The sequence below is a fragment of the Podarcis liolepis genome (assembly GCF_965112155.1).
Source record: "Podarcis liolepis genome assembly, chromosome: 14".
NCBI classification, from domain to species: Eukaryota; Metazoa; Chordata; class Lepidosauria; order Squamata; family Lacertidae; genus Podarcis; species Podarcis liolepis.
The window spans coordinates 51,225,404-51,248,324 of record NC_139569.1 but is presented as its reverse complement, the minus strand read 5'-3'; the positions used below and the strand labels follow the sequence as shown (position 1 = coordinate 51,248,324).

The window sequence follows — 22,921 nt, the reverse complement described above, 5'->3', positions numbered from 1 at the left end:
CGCCCTACTTCCTGGATGCGTCCATAGTTTTCCCTGTTGCTGCATTATATTGTATATTTACTCTAATTCACATTCCATTTCTTAAAAATAATATTTTTTCATTATCCATCAGCTGTCCATTTATCAATTTATTTTTAATATACAGTTAAATAAATGTATATTTATTTATTTAAATAATGTATATTTATTTAAATAAAATAAATGTATATTTATTTAAATTAAATAAATGAATATTTATTTAAATAAAATAAATAAATAAATGTATATTTATTTAAATTAAATAAATAAATGTATATTTATTTAACAATTAGATTTCCAATATCAACAAGTGAGGTCATTAATCCCTTTACATCTTGCATGTATAGCAACCTGGCATTATCCTTTCCCTAGTTGTTCCCCTTTACTTTCCAATTCCATAGTGCATTCAACCAAAGTCCTTTCCTGTCTGAATCCTCTTTGGTGTGTGGTACATTTTCACATCACAAAGCTTGTAATCTGTTGTCACTTATTGTGTTGAGTTCTCAAGGACAACCATCTGGCTCACCATCTGGCATTCCAACAATCATCATCACAAACATCAACCCAAAGAACCAAGGGAGATGTACTGTAATATCCATAGCTGTCAACTTTTCCCTTTTCTTGCGAGGATTCCTATTCGGAATAAGGGAATTTCCCTTTTAAAAAGGGAAACGTTGACAGCTATGGTAAGATCTTGAAAACTTTATAACCAGTACAAGCCCACCTCTCCTCTTTCACAGTCAAATCACAATTCTTGCACTCTACCATTAGGAATTCCAGATTACCTTTTAGGCAAATAGATCTGCTCCTTCTTTGCAGGGTTAATTATATTCCAACAATCTTTGTCTATAGTAAATACACTCAGTTTCAACTTCCCAAATTTCAATTGTGCCCTTGAGATCTTTGTTAACCAAAGCCATTTCCTGTCCAAATCATCACTGGTGTAAGATATATTTTCGTATCACAAAGCTCATGGTCTGTTATCAATTATTAAGTTGAGTTCTCAAGGACAACCATCTGGCCCACCATGCGGTCTAACTAAAATCATCACAGACATCGACCCATGAAGCCAAGCGGGGAGGGGGGGTATACTGCAATATCTTGAAAACTTCCATGCCCACCTCTCCCCTTTCATGGTCAAATGCACAAATGGATCCACTCCTTCCTCACTGGGTTCACTGCATTCCCTTCCTTTCTCACAGTTTTTAAGTATGTTCCAACAATCCTTGTCCACAGCAAATGTGCTCAACTCCAGTGTCCTGAGATCCTTATTTACTTTAAGTTCTTTATATTTCAACATTCTTAGGTGAAGTAGGTAGTGTTCTCTTGGTAAAGAAAAAGAAAGCAGATCGTCCCTTCCCCATTGCCATTACTCAACCAACTCACATACACAGTTTCTTTCCAACCAAACCCCAGATTTATTCTCTTTTACTAGAAGTTTACTAGACTTGTTAACTTTTATTCTATTAATCAAGAGGGCATAGATGCGACAAAAAGCTTGCAAACCTTAATACAAAATATAAACATCCACCCCTCTGCGCTTCCAGCTCTCATCTACGGCAGGAATTACCTTCTTCACAAAACCTCAGTCTTAACAGGCAATCTGTTTGCAGCTTACTGTTCTCATCTTCTCCATAGGGTGCCTTTAACTTATATCCAATTATCCGAATTGAAAAAGAAACCTGTCATTTGCCATGGCAGACATGGAGGCTGACTCTGTGATGGAAAGCTTAAGACCCAGCGCCTCACCCCTCCCTGTCCCTCATGGAGGCAGGGAGCAGGCACAAATGGGGACCACAGATCCCCTGGAATTTTCTCGAAGCGTTTTGGGATGCATAGCACCTCAGTTATCCCCCCTCCACTCCATCAAAGCTTCTCGAGCCCCAGAGAGCCGCCACCATAGTCGCAGGCAGAACTGGAAGCTGGGAATTCTGACTATTCTGTTTTAATTTCCTAAATATAAATGTACCCCCCTCCAAAGCAAAAAAAATCTATCTTTCATATCCAGCTCCTTAATACGTACCTGTCACTATCTGCTCAATGCATGTTAGAGCAACATCATGTTCTCCCAGGAGAAGGTTCCTGTAATGGAATTTCTGGAATACAGGAGATAAGTTCATGATAAATATCACAACTCACTTTATATTTTGGCCTAATAATTGTGAAGATGAAGTGTGATGTATGCTTTGTTTGGTTAGATGCAATCATCTTGAGGGCTGAGGGTCAATATTTTATTGCCACTCAGCGTAACATTAAGCTAAAAATATTCTCCTGCAAACTGCATTAGAGAAACCAAAGGAGGGAAGGAAGCAATCAGTAGTAGCAGCAGTTCCCAACAAAATATTAAAAACACAATAAAACATCAAATATTAAAAACTTCCCTGTACAGGGCTGCCTTCAGATGTCTTCTAAAAGTCATCGAGTTGTTTATCTCCTTGGCATCTGGTGAGAGGGTGTTTCACAGGGCGGACACCACAACTGAGAAGACCCTTTGCCTGGTTTGCTGTAACTTCACTTTTTGCAGTGGGAAACCGCCAGAAGGCCCTCAAAGCTAGACCTCAGTGTCCAGGCTGAATGATGGGGGTGGAAACGCTCCTTCAGGTATACAGGGCTGGGGATGTTTAGGACTTTATAGGTCAGCATTATCACTTCGAATTGTGCTCATGCCTTTAGGACCAGCATTATATGGTCCTGGCAGCCACTCTCAGTCTAGCTGTTGCATTCTGGAGAGTTGTAGTTTCCAAGTCACCTTCAAAGGTAGCCCCACATAGAGCGCATTGCAGTAGTCCATGCAGGAGATAACCAGAGCAAGTACCACTCTGGCAAGACAGGGTGCAGGTAGGTAGGGTCTCAGCCGTCATACCAAGTGGAGCTGGTAGACAGCTGCCCTGGACACAGAATTAGCCTGCACCAAAGAACATGGTGGTGTCCTTTTTTAGGTCAGTATCTCATTACTATCATCTGGCAGTTTTTAAATTTCATTTGGTCTTGTTCTTATTTGTATATTTTTAATGTCCATATAAGCATTTTCAACATTTGGTAAGATATCTGCTGTCTCTTTCCTTATTTTATTGATATTTTAATACTAGTTTTAAGCTATACTGTGCAACTGTTTTTATAGTACAGTGGTTAAGTACTTAATTTGTTCTGGAGGTCCGTTCTTAACCCGAAACTGTTCTTAACCTAAAGCACCACTTTAGCTAATGGGGCTTCCTGCTGCCGCTGCTGCACAATTTCTGTTCTCATCCTGAAGCAAAGTTCTTAACCCGAGGTACTATTTCTGGGTTAGAAGAGTCTGTAACCTGAAGCGTCTGTAACCTGAAGCGTATGTTACCCGACGTACCACTGTATTATGCTAGATATGTTTACTATTTGGAGTGCCCTAAAAGAACTTTAATTCATAATACACTGAGCATATTTTTGTGTACCTTTGGAATTTCATTCCAAACTATTCCTATTTTCTTGTAAACTAAAACAATAATCTAGATGTATGACAATAACATTCCCCGCTAAAATTTCAACATGCAAGTAGGCAAATCAGCAGGACCGGCACCATTATCAAACTCCAGTGTCTACTTTTAAGTTTATAAACAAAACAAGACTACATTTGCAAAATAAGCAATGTAAATTGTGATCAAAGCCAGGGCTTGCTGTTCTCTTCTAGGAAAATGCTCTTTGCACATGTGGCGATTCCCCACTTTGTACACACCAGACATCTACCTCCTCATGTAAGAAAACCAGGAAGTTGATGAATGGGAACCATTGTTGCTGAAGCGCATGGCGAGTTACATCAAATTTATTTTCATTCCAGGCATTTTGTTTTGCACCGATTTTCAAATTGAGAAATTGGTTTTGCACCATTTCTAACTCTTTAATAGCACTCTCATAATTTTTATTCAGATTCGTCATGGCCAATGGCTAGTGCAATAAAGTTATTTGGATTGGATTTTCAAATTCAAAGAGTGTGGGAAAGAACTGATGCTTTAGCAATTATTTGTCTTTTCTTTTAAAAAACAGAGAGGGTGTGCCTCTCTTAAGATGCTGAGCACATGGTGCACAGTAAGAGTTGGGGCACTCTGGCTCTTCCCCTCCAAGGCCGCTTCACCTGGTAAGTAAGACTTCTATAACCTGGCCTACAGAGAGGCCTTTTAAGTAAACCAGAAGGGCTCTTCTTATGTTAGATACATTAATCTTTATTATTATCAGAGCAGAAGCCTTCTTCAACAATGTCAGGAACGAGCAGTGGCCCATCTCTCAACCAACACCACCCCTCATTGCCAGGCCAGGTCCCTGTTCTCCAGCTTCTAAGCCGAACTATCTAAAGAAGCCAAGTATGCCTGAGTATCAATCTTGTTATTTATTATGACTATGACAGATCAACATGGCTGTCCACCTGAATCTGGGTATCAATGGGCTACCTAGCTCTCAGTGGATGTGCAAAGCCACCAAGGGAAGTGCCCAGTACTAGGAAGCAGATCCATCTGCTTCAGCCTTGTCTTTCCCTGCTATTGCACACTGCCGAGGCCATTAAAATGACAGCCAAGTAATTCAGAGATGTGCTGCAATTCCATGTTTGTTGTGGAACCCACAACTTTCTGTCCATTAAAGCAGCTGCAGCCAAGGAAAGGAAAGTGCATCACCAACAGTTTTGGCATGAGCTGGCAGTGGCCAGTAAGAAGAGGATGGATGTGAGGGTACTCCTTGAGGTCACTCATTTATCATATTTTTACTCATAGTTTCCCATCACAGAAGCCCTGTGGGGTAGGTTAGGCCAAGTAATTGCAACTTGTTCAAGACCACTTAGCAAGGTTTACCGTTGGAAGCCAATATGAACCTCGGACTCCATGCAAATTCAACACTCTATCCACTTTAACACACTGGGGTCAGGGTAAGCAACATATTATTAAGCATTCAAAATCTGGCACATTAGGGCTGAATGAAGAATCCAGGAGAACATATGGTAGCTAACATCAGGAGGAGCCCAGTAGACCTATGTGTGGCTATTCTGCTGCTTCTCCCTGCCTACACACCCCTCCCAGCAAATGCAGGTAATTCTGAGCCAAGGTATTAAGCTTGGTTCAAGATAAGGAATCTGGAATGGTTCGGGAAACTAAAAGGCCTACTCCTGGAACATGTATGGACTCAGGATTGCAAGTGTGCTGGCTACAGATGAGTCCTGCTGCAGCAGACAATCTAAGCAGGAGGTCATGGGTACAAGGACCTCCACAATGGATGTCTGTCTCTTGGGTCCTCTTGTCAGCCAAGGGCAATTGTATTATGGAACTCAATAGGCATAGAAACCAACCTGAAGTGGCATAGGATCATCTGTAATGAAGGATATCTTGAAGTTGCTGCAAACCAGCTTTCCCCACAAATCATACTGACTTGTATTTGTTGCAATGCATTTCCTCACAAAGTTCACTTCATTCACCACAATTTCACCTTTAAAAAGGGGGGGAAAGCAGATTAAAAGAAGATTCACTCAATGTCTTAATCACAGCAACCTGCAAGGAGAAAATTCACACCCATGAATCTGTGATTTTATGAAGTATTTTTTTTGGGGGGGAGGGGGAACTAGTTGTGAAGCAAATACTGAATCTCCTTTGTGAGGAGCTTAAGCTTTACTTCAATGTATGTATTGCTTGGGTCATGTCATGGTTCTTTAAAGAAAAAAATAAAGAATTACTAAATAGAACCTATTAATCAAGTAATCCCAAACTGGGGAATAAAAAGCTTCATGATACCCAAGTATCTTTACACAGGTGTGGGGGAACCTGTGGTCTTCCAGATGTTGGTCTCCAGCTACTATCAGCCCCAGTCAATGTGTTCAATGGTCAGGGATGATGGCAAATGGAGTCCAGCAACACCTGGAAGGCCATAGGTTCCCCACCTCAATCCAATGCAAAATCTGAATTTCAAGGTGTTCATCTCCAGTTACTAAAAACTATTTTTCTCTTCTATACACCAAGAGCCCTCCAAATATTTTAAACGGCATCCTCATCATGATATAAAATTTATTTAAATATATACATCATCTTTCAAAGGCTGTTTACAATAGCTAATAAAAAAGAAGAGGAGAGTTCCCATTCCTTTCACAACACTGTTCCTCTCAGGTCATTCTATAAAGCCTTTCAACCCTTGGATCATTCCATCCCTCTAGACAGTCACACCACTTTTAATGGGTTAATTAATCCAGATCTGCAGACTTCAATTTCAAAGAAGAGATCATCAGATTTGTTTAGAAATATACTGACAGATACAACCACAAAACCACAGCAGAGTATGCAGAGGTGGCAGTGAAAAGTACTCTGCATTGCTTGCTGCCAGACTAAAGAAAAATGGCTTTTGTGTCTATGCCCCCCCCCCAACAGAAAATGACAATAAGAGACTGGACAGGGGAGTATGGTCACCCTCCATCCTTATTTGCAAGGCTGGGGGAAGATGTTTGATCTTCTATTCAACCAGCAAGACCAAAAAGGTAGAAAGAACATAGGTCACTTGTTGTCCTACTCTCCCATCCCAAACCTGCATGATCCAGCAAGCGATAAATTGACTTGCAATAACCACTCAAAAAACCCCACCAACCTTATTTATTTGCCAAATAATACAGTTCAGGAGTTTGGCTTCACTAGGAAAAGGTAAGCAGCAAAGCTGGTATTTGCTCTCTATAATGTTTAAAGTGAGCAACAGTGCCGTTTCCTTCACTTTCCTTTTCCATGGCATAAGCTGTTCTGAGGGCAGAACGACAGTCACTTGTGTGTGACTTGAATAGCCAAAGAGCAGAAACAAGAGACGACTGCCAAGAAACTAGAAGACAACCCACCCACCACATTACTGTGAAGACATTCACAGAGACATGCTCACTAATCCAGCCAGAGGATTACATCCAAATTACATTCTCTCAAATTTGAGTTACATTTCAAATACTTTCAGAAAAAGCATGCAACAATTTGATTTCATTAAAAGATTCTGTTTAAAATACACCCATGAACACTTTGCTAGCTGGCATCTTGCTCTAATGTCAACTTACAATATCTTATACATAGCTTATCCTCAGTTCACTGTATGAAAGTGAGCACTGTATTTTTCTGAAGTGAGGCAGCATAAAATGCTAAAACAGGAAATATCACTATGCAACAGCATGCTATAAAAAGATGGGGAGAGATGGGGGAGGTCAGAAGAAAAAGCAGAGAGTATGATTTTAGGTTCCAGAAACCAACCCCAACACTTGGGCTTCCACCTCAATCAAGATTTATTTTATGTTGTCCACAGTTAAGGTTTGTTTGTTTTTATTTCAATCTGGTATTTTCAATATATACTACCCCCCCCCTCTCTCTCTCGTTTGAAATAGAATAAAGTCACCTGCTGAACTGAACATAGCAACTTGTACAGATGGGAGGAATTTGCTGAACAAGGTCCCCAGATGTAGTGCAGATATGGCAAAGCCAGATGAAGAACCTGGCACCTGTCGTGTGCTCTTGGGCTTGAAATTGAAGAGTAAACTACAGATATATAAATCCTATGCCTTCTCAACATGTTAACAGCCAATAGAAAAATAGTATGAAAGCTTATTGTTTATTAAACAGCAGAGACATAACACTGAAAGTTACTTCACATAGTGAGCACTGAAGCCACGTAAATACTGTACTATGAATGACTGAATGGGACACCTTTAAAAAAACACACCTGATCGTCAACTGTTTGTTGGAGAGCCCTTTCCCCATGTCTATGTTGCATTGTATTCTGATGTTTTAGGGTTCTGTGTTTAGGTTTTGTTGAGCAAATTGCCAGCAAAATTAACTGGTACCAAAAGCATTGTAATGTAATAAGTCTACTTAATGTGACAAAAACAGGAAGGAAGTCATGTAAGCATCAAAGAGAAATGCAACCAAGAAAGTCAAGTAGGAGCAAAACTCAACAGCTGCATCCGGAACATGGCTTGTCTTTCTGAAAGCTGGGCAAGATTTTCTTTTAGGCTGAAGGGTGGGTACCATATTGCTTGTCATATTAGCAGTATCTGTGCTTTTAAACACGTGCTTATGTTTGCTGTAAAACTTCAAAATCTTTGACTAAGATTTTTTTTTTACTGCACATTTCTACAATTGGATTATTTCTGATGTAAAAGCTCATTTGTTCCAGTTCATTTTAGGAATCCAGCACCAATGCATGCACTCAGCTGACATGGGAAATGTCCTAGGATATATTCTGGGGGAATGATATAGGCACGTGGGAAAATAAGAAGTTGTAGTATTGAATTGGCGGTTGGCCCTATGATGCCTTCCTGCCACTATCAGAAACACAGATATATAAGCTTATCTCCAAATGGCACCTTAAACCTAGGTTGCTGTCACCACAACGGAATGTCAAGGCACTCTTTCTGTGGTGGCATTTACATTATTTATCAACATCATCATCATCATCATCATCATCATTTCTATATTGCTCAATATTTTAAAGAAAACCATCTCAAAGTGGTTTACAACACATTAAAACATCAAATAAAACAATCCAGAATAAATCAACCTGTATACCATTACTGCCACAAGACAGTTGTAGCTTGGGGGAGGGCGGGCAAAAAAGTAGTGAGGATCAGAAATAGTGGTTTGCTAAGGCCACCCATGAAGTGAAGTGACTTGAAGTAGGAACTTCTAGCACATCATCCCAGCAAATCTTTCAGTTTTACCTAGGACACAGGACTTCTCTAGGGAAAACTCTCACAATTTCTCCCAGCAACTGGTGCACTTATGGTACAGCAGCAGCAGCTTATAGCATATTTAGATGGATGTAGTTCTCAACCATATAATGGTTTACACTGCACTGTACATAAACAGATACCCAGAGAGCAAACTAGTATATTAAACTAAAAAAACCTTGAATAAATTTGCTTTCTGACCTGATTATGGTCTCACAGCATTTTCAGTCACATAAGTTCTTACTGAAGAGTGGAATATTAAAACAGAATGGGTTTATTAGCATGCACCAAGCATTTATATGTAAATTTCCTCTAATCCATGTTTAAATGAATCCTCTGTTCAGCTTGCTCAGTAGCTATTTTAAAGTTCAAAAGGGAAAAAACTGCATTCTGGTGAATGTAAACTCGTGAAGTGCTTTTTGACAAACCTTTAAGGGAATTTTCATGAGCTCTTACAATGTGTTAGTGGTCCCACAAGAGATCTAGAAGTAATTGCATGCTGTTATCTTAACTGTTGCCACCTGTTCAGATTTTATTCAATATCCTTCCCTGTGAATTAATACTTAAGATGCTGACACTAATGGCAGATTACATGGGGCTAGGCTCAAAATGAGGCAATTTTATAATGAAGAATGGAAACCAAAGTATTTGGACATTGCAGAAAGAGTAACAGTTTACATTGTTCAGTAGGATCTCTTGATATGATGACTTAAATTTTACAGGAATGAGAGAAGTGATTACGATGGAAGTGATAAGAATGAGCAAAAGAGTAGGGCTTTTCAGACTGGTCACAAAAATTACTTTTTAATATTATGCAATGTTGATCGCTGCCCCAGATAAGTCAATCATTTCCCACAACACACAACAAACCAGAAGATGTACATAAAGCAAACCCCTAATTTGAAGTTATAATGCCATACCCCAATGAGGCACCCACAAGGCTCCCCAACCTTTCATCTTCCCTCATCCCCTCACCTGCCTAATGGATCAAAACAAGTCAGCAGCCTTTTCTTAGCAGCTCCCATAGTGTGGGATTCCCTCCCAAGAGAGATTAGATTGGCTCAAAGTTTGTTATCCTTCTGCCGGCAAGCTAAGACCTCAGTGGCGTGGCGTGGGGGGTGCAGGGGGGGCCGGCCGCAACATCTGGGGGTTAGGGTTAGGGGGCGCAAATCCACGGGTTAGGGGGCGCAAATTACTTGCCTTGCCCCGGGTGCTGACAACCCACGCTACGCCACTGTAAGACCTTCCTGCTGCAGACGATGCTGATCACTTGGCTATCAGGCCAAACTGTTTTTCTAATGGGTCTTGATGCATTTTAACTACTGTTTTTAACTAGTTTTTTAAAATAAATAAAAACTTTGTATTTGATAATACTACTTTAAAATGTTGGAAGCCACCTTGAATTCCAACCTGGGAGGAATGTGGGATAGTCACTGAACTTCCTGCACTGAACCACAAATGTAAGAAATTATTTTAGTGCTTAATATAGAACTAGACACATGCCATACCAATGCTTCTGAAATTAAACTCTCCTTTAAATGCAAGTGTACCATCTTGCATTTATGACCAACACATTTTTATTATAAATGTAAAAAAAAAAAAAAAAGCATCACAGAAACCAGGTTTCCTGAGGTTTGGGGTGGTTGAAAATATAGCATAACTCAACTGTATACATACTTCTAGAATACTGTGATTTGTGTTTGATGATGCATCTAGCAACTGATGGGGAAGGAATATAAAAAGAGAGAACGTTCTAAATCTGTGCTTTTTAAAAACATACAACCCACAAAAACACTACCAAAAACTTACAGCAGTACAACTCCAACTTGGCTTAAAATTTCATGTTTTGGGGTTCAGTGTTTAACATACAGAAATCCACACTGTAGTTATGAATCTAGCACTACCATCTTGACAATGTGGGAAGAAAAGAGGGGTGAGAGAACAGTAAATAAAGGACATTTCGTTGAACCCACCCACACAACAGAAGGAAGTAGAGTGTGTGAAGAAAGGGTAACAAGAGATGAACATTTATTATCTGAATTTACAAAATGTTGCCTATCAAGACATTCTAACCAATTAACTAAACTACATACATCAGTTGGTTCTGCCCAATTACATTACGTCTTTGGGGGTAGGAGAACAGAGCATGTTAAATAGGGACAGTGACTAACTCACTTCTGATCAGAACAGTAATACAAGCAAGCAGGATGTAACTAAACTTGCTGAGGTGTGTCAGCAGCAGAGTTTACATCTTTTCAAGATGTTAGCAAGGACAGTTGCAGAGTTCTGATAAAATGGGCAAATTTCAGAACGTTCATAGATAGAAAGTTAACGAAGTTTATTCTTCAAATATTCTGATTTAGAGATAGAGAACTAAGCATGGAATAAGTAATGGGATGTAGCTAGGACAAAATTAGAAGATCTAGCTGGGAACAATGCTACCTGCCTGCATCCTGAATTAGCTGGTTAACTATGCACTCTGTACACTGGTTGTGAAAGATGAAACATGAAAAATAACTGAGGCCTCTTTTTGGCCATAGTTTGTTAGGACTTTAGCAATAGCTTTCCCATGGAAATGCCACCCTAAATTTCTGCAGAATTCAACAGAAACCTGTGTTGTTACAAGTCACAGTCAATATGCCTATTTCACTTCTATGCTGTCAGCAATATCAACTCACTGGAGGGTAAGCTCCTACTAACAATGACCAATTAAGTCTCATACTTACCATATTTTTTGCTGTATAAGACTCACCTTTTCCCTCCTAAAAAGTAAGGGGAAATGTGTGTGTGTCTTATGGAGTGAATGCAGGCTGCGCAGCTATCCCAGAAGCCAGAACAGCAAGAGGGATTGCTGCTTTCGCTGCACAGCGACCCCTCTTGCTGTTCTGGCTTCTGAGATTCAGAATATTTTTTTTCTTGTTTTCCTCCTCTAAAAACTAGGTGTGTCTTATGGTCTGGTGCGTCTTATAGAGCGAAAAATATGGTACTTCCTACAACTGGAGTGAAATGCCAAACTTACACTGTATTAATTTGCTGTCTGGAAAGTGAGGAGAAAATGGGGCTGAAGCATTAAAAACCTTCCTCATTGCTATGATATTCTTTCTAGTACAGACAAAAATGAAACGTGAACCTCGGGTGTGGTGGGCCAGTTATATCTGATCGACCGCTTCTGGGCCAAATTTGAAAAATTCACCCACCCACCAAGCACTTGACATTACAGGCAACCCCCGATTTGTGTGGGTGTTGCATTCTGGGTAACTGCATGCTCTGCTCCACACAGCCACTGTTCTGCACCCTTTTTTGGCCACTTCTGTGTCACTGCAATGTTTGTGTGCAGAGTTGCAAGTCAAATGGACACAAGTAAATTGCTTGTTGCCTGTAAAGGTAAAAGGTAAATGACCCCTGAACCAAAGGTGACTATGGGGTTGCAGAGCTCATTTCGCTTCAGGCCAAGGGAGCCAGCGTTTGTCCAGACAGCTTTCCGAAGCCTCAAGGAGGCTTTGCTCTAGGAACACAAAGGGGTTGGCAGTGAAACCTCTGCTAAAATTGAATTTTTCTCCTCCACTGCAGCTGGTTTCACTGCACACTCTTTCAAGATCCTGGAGCAAGGTAAGTTGCACTGCCCATAAGGAAGGGACGGGGGGGGGGGGAGAACGTGCCATACTCCAACAAAGAAGGGCCTGGTAGGCCAATCTGGGATTCATGGAGGGCCAATGTTACATGCCCACAAGCTGGACGTTCCGCTACCCCTGTTGCGGCTGCATTCAGCAGGATAGAGAACTATCACACAGAGGTGTGGCTCCTTTTTTCTCCTCTAACAGGGAAGTAAGACACTGTTGTACTCTGGACACACTCCCACTATACAGAGAATGCAAAATATTCACTATATATCCTAACAGTATATCAATCTTCAGTCCCCCCACACTTAAATTCTCTATTTTCTGATGTGACATTCTAATTCCTCTTTAGTCAGACTGTCCTTTGCAGAATCAGCTGGCCTCAATAATGACTCATTCTTCAGCCCACATCAGCAACTGCCTCCCATGTTGCTTGCAGTTTTAGAATGTTTCACAAAAATATTCCATGGGTCAAAGCTTCAGTGAAAACACACACCGAAAGTTATGCTGTTATTTTAATTGGAAAACTGAATTCTGATAACTTGGATCTGAGGCACTTTTAAGCTTGTCAGCGAACAGAGGAGGTTGCTTTATCTGTTTGCAATGTATGCTTAAATAATCTGGGAACAGCTCCCGGGGGGAGGGGGGGCCAGTGTGCCGCCTCCTGTATTATACTTATTTATGTTCTCTGCAGTTCATGACAACTAGTCCGTTGCCAAGTGTGGAGAAATCTCAAATACCAATAAATCATGAAGTGTGGAAAACTAAGCTTTGTGCAACGACTATGGTAGAATGCAGTTGAGCTGCGTGCAGGACAAGCCAGCATCTCTCTGTGCTTCTGACTGATAAAAGAAAGACCCATTGGGCTGTAAACCAAAGTTCAGCACAGAATTAGTCAAATTAAGAGACCATCGTTACTTTAGAATACTATACCCACAGATGGGGAACTGCCAGTTATCTTCTACAGATTTAATAGTTACATGTTTTATACAGAGTTTTAGACAATTCAGTGGCGCTCCTGGACTGAGTGAATGTCACTGGTGCTGTACAGACAACATAGGAACAACTTCATTGGAAGCTGCCTTCAACTGAAGCAGACTACTGGTCCAGCTAGCTCAGTATTGTTCAGAACGACAGGCAGCTGCTCTCTACAGTTTCAGAAAGGATGCATTTCCAGCCCCTTCTGCAGACTGAACCTGGGACCATTTACATACAGGTGCTCTACCATGAATTTCTGGCCCCTTCCCACACAATACATGAGCAGCAAATACGGATCTAAACTCTATGTGCACATCTACATGCGCCCCATTGTATTTTAAACTTAGAGAGGTCAATGAACACATATCTTATTTTAATGAATTGACTTTTGCACAGCTTCGAAAAGCTTTTACAGAGCTACGACTAAATACAATAAGCTCTGCTTATAGAGATGGGAGACACAGAGGCATACCAAAAAACGAACGTGTTTGCATTAGGGGATGTTCTGAAGTAGAGGACCTTATGCATTATATCTTGCACTGTCCGTTATATAATGATGCAAGAAAAAGATTTTTGGTACCTATAATGACAGGGTCCCCTGTCCAGAACCCCCTTGACATGACGTTATATCTCCTTGCAGACACAGATAAGTATGTGACCTGGCGGGTAGCACTTTTTGCAACTGCTGCTAGGAAAATTAGAGCAAATTATATAGCCAAGGTAGCCATTAACTGTAAAGGAGATGAATTTATTTGATCCCATCTATCTACCTCAGGCTATGCTCTATCTTTGTCACCACACTCTGACTATAAATTGCACACTGTATTAATTGATACTGTTTTTAACATTAGTGACCATGTGATGATTTTAGCTTACGAATTTTATTGTTTAATGTTTTTATTTGTACATTGGGGTACTTTTATAGCTTTGTTTAGAGTACGTAATGTTTTAATAATATAAATGTTTTAAGTCTTTTTTTACCAATTCAGTATATTTTCTTTTAATTGTCAAATAATTCTGTGTACATTGCGGCAGCCTTTGGCTGTGTGCAATAAAACTGACTGAGACTGAGACTATACCGCCCTTTGTATCATGATACCTGAAGAGAGCTAATTTTGCTATTATTAAGAAAATTACCTGGCCGCTCTGAAGAAACCTATATTAAATACTTTCTTGCCGACAACTATCTGAATATCACCAGGCCTGTCACAAAATTCTGTTTTATGGCAACAAGGACAAGATAGTGTGGTGACAGTGATGGCTGACGAATAAGCACTGATTTTAAACTTTGGAACACAGATTTTAGTTGAAGGAGTGTTATTTTTTAACATAAATATGTTTATAGGGAATTTTTAATTACATCCGCCACTTGATGCTGATGAAGCGTACGTTGCTGCTGTTAATTTTGCTGTCTGGTCTTTGACCACAATGAAGATCAGTTTCTGCCCTTATGGAAAACAGACTTTAATAGCAAAGTTGAGGGTTATAAGGCATCCTTCTTTTAACAATATGTACTGAGCTAGGTCAGCATCTCTTAAAATCTAGGGGTTGAGTCATGACTTTTAAATGTGGTTAAAAATTCATTTTAGTACACACTCTGAAAGCCTAACTTATTTACTGAGAGATTCACATAATTTTACGTGTTTTCTGCAATTATCTTTAAACTAAAACAAATAGGGATTGCAATAGATTCCCTCCTCTTACTGGGTGAGTTACATATTTGCTCTCTCATTAAGCAGAGGCTGTTAGATCATGAATTTCAAAGACTATTCTATTCAGCCCTCTGTATGCACATCTGCTTACTTAGGTTTGCAGCCTTGTCATGGAAAGATACCCAACTACTTTTATAATTTAGATACCCCTTTGTATCATAAAGCTTTTTTTTGTTAACCCATTCAAACACACCCCCTTTGTACTGTCTGGAACGTTCCAAAAAATACCCTTCCAGAATAGACTTTGCTCTTGTGGTATGAATACAATATACCATATAATTTTGGGTTCCTCTCTCTTCAACATTATTCAGGATATTTAGCCAAGATTTTTAAAGTCAAATTTAAAACTACTTGATTTTACTTTATGGTGGCTACTGAGTCTTTTATACGTCTTATATGTTTAGTATGTCTGGATTACCAAAGTTTCATGCATGATTTCTCTCTCTTATGATTTTATTGTCTAAATTATGCCAATAAAGGCTGAATGAATGATTGAATAAAACAAACAAATAAAAAGTATTGCTGAATTTTTAAAAAATGCAACTAGACATACTATTTTAGTGCTCAGGTTGGGGCAAATAGCCTTTTTACCCCAGTTTCTAACACCGAGTAGAACAGGATCAGATGTCAGACTAAGGAAGAGGTATCTTAAAGATTGACAAACATGTTCCTGCATATACCCATATGGGCCCCAAAACACAGCAACAGAAAGAATGCTTACCTGGCAAAAGAACTGGCTCCAATTTTTTAAGTCTAGGCTCCGGTGCTATCTTGTCTTCAGTCTGAAACACAATAGTGATAAAAGAGAGATGTAATATACATGAACTAATCTAAATTGCTTGTAGAATCCTAGTCTGAAATACATATTCTAACCTAACCCATAGCTCTCTCTCGTTCTGTGTGTGCGTGCAGAAAGATGAAAAGAAAAGAAAAGGACCAAGAGAGACAGCAAATGAGGAGAAGGAGAGAGGATATTAAAGAAAGATAAAAGAAACATAGGTAGCCGCCCTTAGCTCTCAATTTGAGACTGTTATGGCACAGACATAACTGTCTGTAGCAAATATAGTGCATGACCGCTGCTGTATAAACATTATGCTTTCAACAAGGCTGGCAACTATCTGCAGTATCAGAACAACTGGCTTCTATGCAAGTGGGTTAATATGGGAAGTAAAGTCTTATCAACTTTGCATGTGCAACTGCACATGCTGGAACTGTGAGAAACCCTCCTGGACACCTTGCTGCAGCATAAAGCATGCCATGAAGATTAAAAAAACTTTCTCAGGCATAAGAAGAGGGTGTAAGCCCTTTGGAACAGCCTCACTTTTACTGGGATTTTTTGGCATGCTGTTTTTAGTCACATGTTCTATTTCTTTGCATTTTCTTCCACAGTTCTTACAAGGATTTAAAAAAATCTATCTTTTAAGAAAGCTTAATTCCAAAACTGAGTAAAAATCTAAGCAAATGCATTTCAATTGTGCTTGGCCAAAAGGAAAACAAAACATTTTGATTAGCAACACGACGGAGAAAAGAAGAAGCTTTATGTCAAGAAGTGGGACACAGATTTTCCCCCCCAAAAAAGTAATTACGATGGTTAACCTTGATCCAGGAATGGGTAATTGACAGAATTCAATTTTTTGTGATATCAGGGGAGTTTTCATCAGAAGCTCTGCCACAGCAACATGGTGTTGTCACATGGTGCAAAATTAGAAACAATATTCCACAAGATCTATCATCTGCCAGGAAGAGATGGCATCATGAGAGTGAGTTCCAGGGAATGTCATTGCTATGTGTACCCACCATACAATTCAGAGGCAGCATGGAACTGAATGCCATTTGCGGGGAAACAATAGAAAAAGGGGGCTATTGCCATCATGCTCCAAACTACAAGAAAGAAGATTCCACCTAAACATTAGGAAGAACTTCCTGACAGTAAGAGCTGTTCGACAGTGGAATTTGCTGCCAAGGAGTGTGGTGGAGTCTCCTACTTTGGAGGTCTTTAAGCAGAGGCTTGACAACCATATGTCAGGAGTGCTCTGATGGTGTTTCCTGCTTGGCAGGGGGTTGGACTCAATGGCCCTTGTGGTCTCTTCCAACTCTATGATTCTATGCTGGGGGGGGGGGCGCTTCCCAGATCATCTGGTTGAACTAAGTTGAACTACATTGGCCTTTTGTCTGATGCAACAGAACTCATGAGACAGAGGCAGATGAAGCACACTGCCAGGGACCTCTCTATGTGGTAGAGGCAAGGGAGGTAACATCCCCTCCCTGTTGAAGACTTTGGTTCACTCCTAAGGGTGGGAAAGTAGGTAAGCAGGTTTGACAGACGTATGTGTCAGCTTTTCTTTTTCCATTCATTTTCTGGTTGTGTCCATCCATGCATGTATGAAACAGGACTCACCCTATTTAAAAATGAGCAACCCCCACCCCAAGGGTTTTTTCTTTACTCACCAATTTATCTGATGTCACATTGAAAAAATAGTAACTTCTCCCAGCCCTTTAATTTCACTAACCAACACCTTTTTGCTTCAGGAAGTCAACTTTTAAGTTTAATGGCAAATCAGTTTTGAAAGCAGGGTATTTCACATTTGCTAAAAAGCTCCTGTTTAAAATACAGTTTAAATTGGCTGTATCAGAGTTAGATGTACCAAAAAAATTAACCTCAGATCTCTCAGTAACATGAATCAAGTAGCATTTTAACTTTAATCCTTCAAACAGGAATTTTAAAAAGAAAAAAAATCAGGCTAGTTTTTTATATAATAATAAAAAATAAGAAAATAATAATAATAACAACAACAACAACTATTATTACTATTATTATTATTATTAGGCAGCAGCCAATCTGACTGGGTTGCCCCAGCCCCTCCCAACAAAAAAAAATACAGTGGTGCCCCGCAAGACGAATGCCTCGCTAGACGAAAGGGTCTTTCGGTTTTGCGTTGCTTCGCTAGACGAATTTCCCTATGGGCTTGCTTCGCAAGATGAAAACGTCTTGCGCTTTTTTCTTAAAGCCGCTTGAAGAGGCGCAGTTGCGACGGACCGTGCTTCGCAAGACGAAAAACATCGCAAGACGAAAAGACTCGCGGAACGAATTGTTTTCGTCTTGCGAGGCACCACTGTAGTAAAAGCACAATACAACATCACACTAAAGACTTTCCTGAACAGGGCTGCTTTCAGATGTCTTTTAAAAATCACATAGCTGTTTATCTGTTCGACATCTAGTGGGAAGACGGGAGCGACTCCCCAAAAAGCCTTCTGCCTGGTTCAATGTCACCTCACTTCTCACTTCAGAGCTGGATCTCAGTGTCCAGGCTGAAGTTCATTTAACGAACAGCTAAATTTAAAAATAAGTAAGAAATACAAGATACAAGCAATGTTATACTCAAATTGTTGTACTTTGAAGGCAATTTAAAGTAGCTCCAGGGTTGATATTTTTTGTCTTGCTAGAGTTTGTGCCTTCAGCACTTAACAGGTGCAGGTTTTATTCAACTTCAAGATACTGTGATATAAAATTGTGTACCTGTTGAGCTATTAACAGCAAGTAGTTGCTAACAGCAAAGAATGTCTAATGATAAAAAGGTGATTAAAGTAATCCCTATGAACATATTAGCCATTCCTCCAAGTTATGAACTGGACATTTAAAAGCAGGGATAGTCTGAGGAGAGCCAGACAACTCTATTTCTTGTTGTAACACTGAAATACAAATTTTGCCAAGTATATAAGAAGGCCACATATTTAAACTAGTTGCTAAATAATGGGCAAAGGGAAGTATGCAAAGAGGCATTATACACAAAAAGAGGTGACAAAGAATCATAGAAGTGTAGAGCTGCAAGGTACCCCAAGGGTCATCCAGTCCAACCCCCTGCAATACAGGAATCTCAGCTAAAGCATGCATGACAGATGGCCATCCAACCTCTGCTTAAAAACCTCCAAGGAAGGAGAGTCCACAACCTCCCTCGGGAATCTGTCAAACAGCTCTTAACTAACAGAATTTCCTCCCATAGATTTAGTTGGAATCTCCTTTCTTGCAACTTTAAGCCATTGGTTTGGGCCCTACCCTCCAGAGCAGAAGAAAACAAGCTTGTTCCCACTTCCATGTGGCAGCCCTTGAGATACCTGAAGATGGCTATTGTATCTCCTCTCAGTCTCCTCTTTTTCAGGCTAAACACACCCAGCTCCTTCAAGCTCTCCTCGTATCGCTTAGTTTCCAGACCCTTGATTATCTTGGTCACCCTCCTCTGCACGTTTGAGCTTGTCAATATCCTTCTTAAATTGTGGTGCCCGGAATTGGACACAGTAGTCCAGGTGTGGTCTGACCAAGGCAGAATAGAGTGGTACTATTACTTACCTTGTTCTGGACACTATAATTCTGTTTATGCAGTCTAGAACAGGATTAGCTTTTTTGCTGCTGCATCACACTGCAGTCCACCAAGACCCCTAGATACTTTTCACATGTACTACTAGCAAGACAGGTGTCTCCCATCTTATATTTGTGCAGCTGGTTCTTCCTGCCCAAGAGCTGAACCTGACATTTGTTCCTATTGAAATTTATTTTGTTAGTGTCACCTCTCCAATCTGTTAAGGTCAATCCTGATTCTGTCTTCTGTGGCATTAGCTCCACCATCCCAATTTGATGTCTTCTGAAAAATTGATGAACATCCCCTCAATTCCTTCATTCAAGTCGTTTATGAAGATGTTGAACAACAACAGGCCCAGGACAGAACCCTGTGGCACCCCACTTGTCACTTTTTCCAGGGTGACGAGGAACCATTAATGAGTACTCTTTGGGTCTGGTCAATCAATCAGCTACAAATCCACCTAAGTTACCTTCTTCAATCCTCATTTTACCAGCTTCCTCACAAAAAATATCTAATAGGGGATTTTGTCAAAAGCCTTACTGAAATCAAGATACAATATTTCCACAGCATTTCCCTGATCCACCAAGCTTGTAATTCCATCAAAAAAAGAAATGAGATTCGTCTAACATGACTTGTTTTTGAGAAACACATGCTGGGTTTTAGTAATTAAAGCCTCCTTTTCTATGTGCTCAGAGATTGTTGAATTATCGGTTCTAGGACCTTTCCTGGAAGGTCAAGCTCACTAGTCAATAGTTACTGGGTTTCCCCCCTCCCTTTTGAAGATAGGAACAACACCTCCAGTCTGCAGGGACATCACTTCTTTTCCAAGAATTCTCAAAGATTAAAGTCTGTGTTCATTCTGAGCTTCAGCCTGCCTGACCTTCACCCTGCAACTGTTGGCTCCTTGTCAGTGCTCAAAATTAGCCAGACACCAGGTGCATTTTGCACCTGGCTATCGACCATTTGCAACCAAGTGAAGATGCCTGGGTGCCAGGATGGCACCTGACATCTCTACCATCTGGTGGTGCATGTCTAGGGATCATTGGATCTTGACTGTTTTCACACCATATCCTGTAGAATTCTATCCGTTATATTTTACATGCACAATCAGAATGAATTTCAAAATGCTTTTTCTGTAAAGCCTGAGCAAGAGCAGTGTTGTAGCTTGTCTTCACTTACCCCACGGCCCTGCTCAAAGTTGTGAAGAATATTCTTACATTGTGAATGGGATTGTCACCATTAAGAAAAAGAGGTGGGAATATATGTGGACTGTCCCTGGATAAAGTGATTTTTCTTCTTTCAGTTCTCAAAGTTCTTAACCTAGCTCAAGGTTGTCACCTGAACTAGCCAGATGTTTCACTGATAATCAAGCACAGCCAGTGCATTATTTGAAAAACAAGACTTTAGAGCCGTCCTGCTCAAAAATTGCAACTAGACATTCCATTTTGGCGACTGTAACCTTGGTTTAAGGAGCCATTTGGCTGCTGTCCCATTTCACTAACTACAGGAGAAAATTGGAGCTTTACAGAAAAGAAAGAAGTTAGTTGTGATTTTTAGAGAATGTGTTATTCTGCCACTTTCATGGGGATGATACAGAACCAACAATCCTATTTTTCTTCCAAATTTGGCATGATTTTAGTACTGTATTGCTTGAATTAAGAGTTTTCCATAAAGGTCTGTATATATTTCAGAAACATTGTATTTAAAATTATTAGCACAATTGTTCTTGGAATCTCCACAGCCCACTTTCTGGGAAAGTGGGACTGTGATACAGTGGTACTTCGGTTTAAGAACAGTCCAGTTTAAGAACAATTTGGTTTATGAACTCTGCAAAACCGCAAATAGTGTCTTGGTTTGTGAACTTTACCTCTGTCTAAGAACGGAATCCAAACGGTTGAAGGGCACCGGCGGCGGGAGGCCTCATCAGGGAAAGCGTGCCTTGGTTTAAGAATGGTTTCAGTTTAAGAACGGACTTCTGGAACGGATTAAGCTTGTAAACCGAGGTACCACTGTACTTTGATCCTTCAGGCTATTAACAAACAAGCCCACACAGACTGAACACAATGGAGCTTGCTTCTGAGGAAACAGTAAAACGAACTGCATGCCTCACACACGGCCATTCTATGCATGCCTATGCAGACTCAAACCCCAATGGGGCTTATTCCAAGAAGAGGTATGTGTAGGATAGCACTCTTTACCAGAAAGCAATCCTAAACACGTTAACGCAAAAGTCAATCCCACAAGACTGCATGCTGGTTTCCTAGACACACTTTCCTCAAAAGTTAAGTTGCACTAAGGGAAAGGAGAAAAGTGGGCGCTTTGCAAAGTAATGCATTAGGACTAAAAGGAAGCTTCCATACGTGCAGAGAATGCTGCTGCACTGGAGCCTCTCCCACCTGCTACATTTCTGCAATATTAATTTGTTTATTATTTATTATTATTATTAAACTTGTGCATTACTCAGTGTTTCCTCAAGTCCCACCAAGCAAAGGCAGGAGCGGGTGACTTCAGCTGTAAAAAACCCAAACCAACTCATGATACCCACTGAAACAAGTCCCACAGAGCTCAGTGCGAATTGCACTTCTTGTTATTGTGCGACATCGAAACACGCGCATGCATGAATCTAGGCTTCCTATTATCATCGCTGATATTTCTTGGATTTGCAGACGGTCCGTCATCCCCCCCCCCCCGCGCAAGACACAAGGGCTGCGCTATTCTACTACGGGGCCCCGCGGAGGCGGAGGGGGCGCCCTCGCTCCTGCCCCAGACTCGCGGGGCAGCAGGAGGGCGAGGGCGGCGGCTCCGTGCAGCTCAAGCCGGAGCTCCGAAAGGGGCTTCCTCGCACCTCACAGCCAAAGGGACTCCGGAGGGGGAAAGAGCCGCCGCCCGGGCGCGCGCGCCTTACCTGAGGCAAGAGGTAGGACTTGAAGGTGGCCTTGGGGGGCTTGAGAGGAAACATGACCGCGGCGGCGACTCCCGAGCCAGGCCGACCCCGCTCGCCGCTCGCCGCTCCTTCTCCCTCGGAGCTCCGGGCTCGCCTCTTGGCCCCACCTCACGCCCGCGGCGGCGGCGGCGGCGGCTACTACGCCGGAGAAGCCACGCCCCCGGCGTCACGCGCTCGCGCTCCCTCCGCTGCCGTCGTCGCGTCGGCTGCCGCTGCTTCTTCCTCCCTCCCCCCTGACTCCGCCTCCGCCATCCTCACGGTTACCAAGGCGGGAGTTAGAGGCTCCGGCGCCCCGCCCCGGAAGGGGAGGAGCCGCAGCTCACGGGGAAGGCCAATAGCACGAGCCAGACGCCGAGGGGCGGGGCGTGAGGGGGAGGGCCGGCAGCCGCTTCTTCCTCTCCCGCCCCGCCCTCCCTCTCGCCTCTCGTCTCCTAGCAACGCTCGTGGTGAAAGGAGGGAGGTGTCGGACGGTGGGGCGGAGGGTCAAACGCGGTCGCTCCGCGAGAACGGAGGCCTCCCCCGCCCCGGGCGAGGCCAGCGGCCCTTCCCCGAGGCCTTGCAGGAAGCGCCGCAAAAGGCGTTGGTCGGGCTTCCTTTTCATTTTT

General features: G+C 41.5%; 1 protein-coding gene and 1 long non-coding RNA gene across 4 annotated transcripts in view; both read right to left on the bottom strand.

The window, feature by feature from the left end:
- MTMR10 (myotubularin related protein 10) overlaps nucleotides 1-22,619 on the bottom strand; it is a 50,424-nt gene extending 27,805 nt beyond the window's left edge. For 2 of the 3 annotated variants that reach the window (XM_083475702.1, XM_083475703.1), the window contains exons 1-4: nucleotides 22,278-22,619; nucleotides 15,739-15,799; nucleotides 5,324-5,460; nucleotides 2,042-2,114 (exon numbers count right to left, since the gene is read on the bottom strand). In XM_083475702.1, the coding sequence (XP_083331828.1) occupies nucleotides 2,042-2,114; nucleotides 5,324-5,460; nucleotides 15,739-15,799; nucleotides 22,278-22,331 (325 nt within the window). In that variant the 5' untranslated portion in view covers nucleotides 22,332-22,619. Of the gene's footprint in view, nucleotides 1-2,041; nucleotides 2,115-5,323; nucleotides 5,461-15,738; nucleotides 15,800-16,613; nucleotides 16,687-22,277 lie in introns of those variants that run through there. The other variant, XM_083475704.1, reaches the window with a different exon arrangement.
- On the bottom strand, nucleotides 8,416-10,143 carry LOC310693721. Its single transcript, XR_014519363.1, has 2 exons — nucleotides 9,954-10,143; nucleotides 8,416-9,807 (listed from the first exon to the last, which is right to left on the bottom strand). It is a non-coding gene; the product is annotated as an uncharacterized lncRNA (long non-coding RNA).
- Nucleotides 22,620-22,921: the final 302 nt, after the last annotated feature.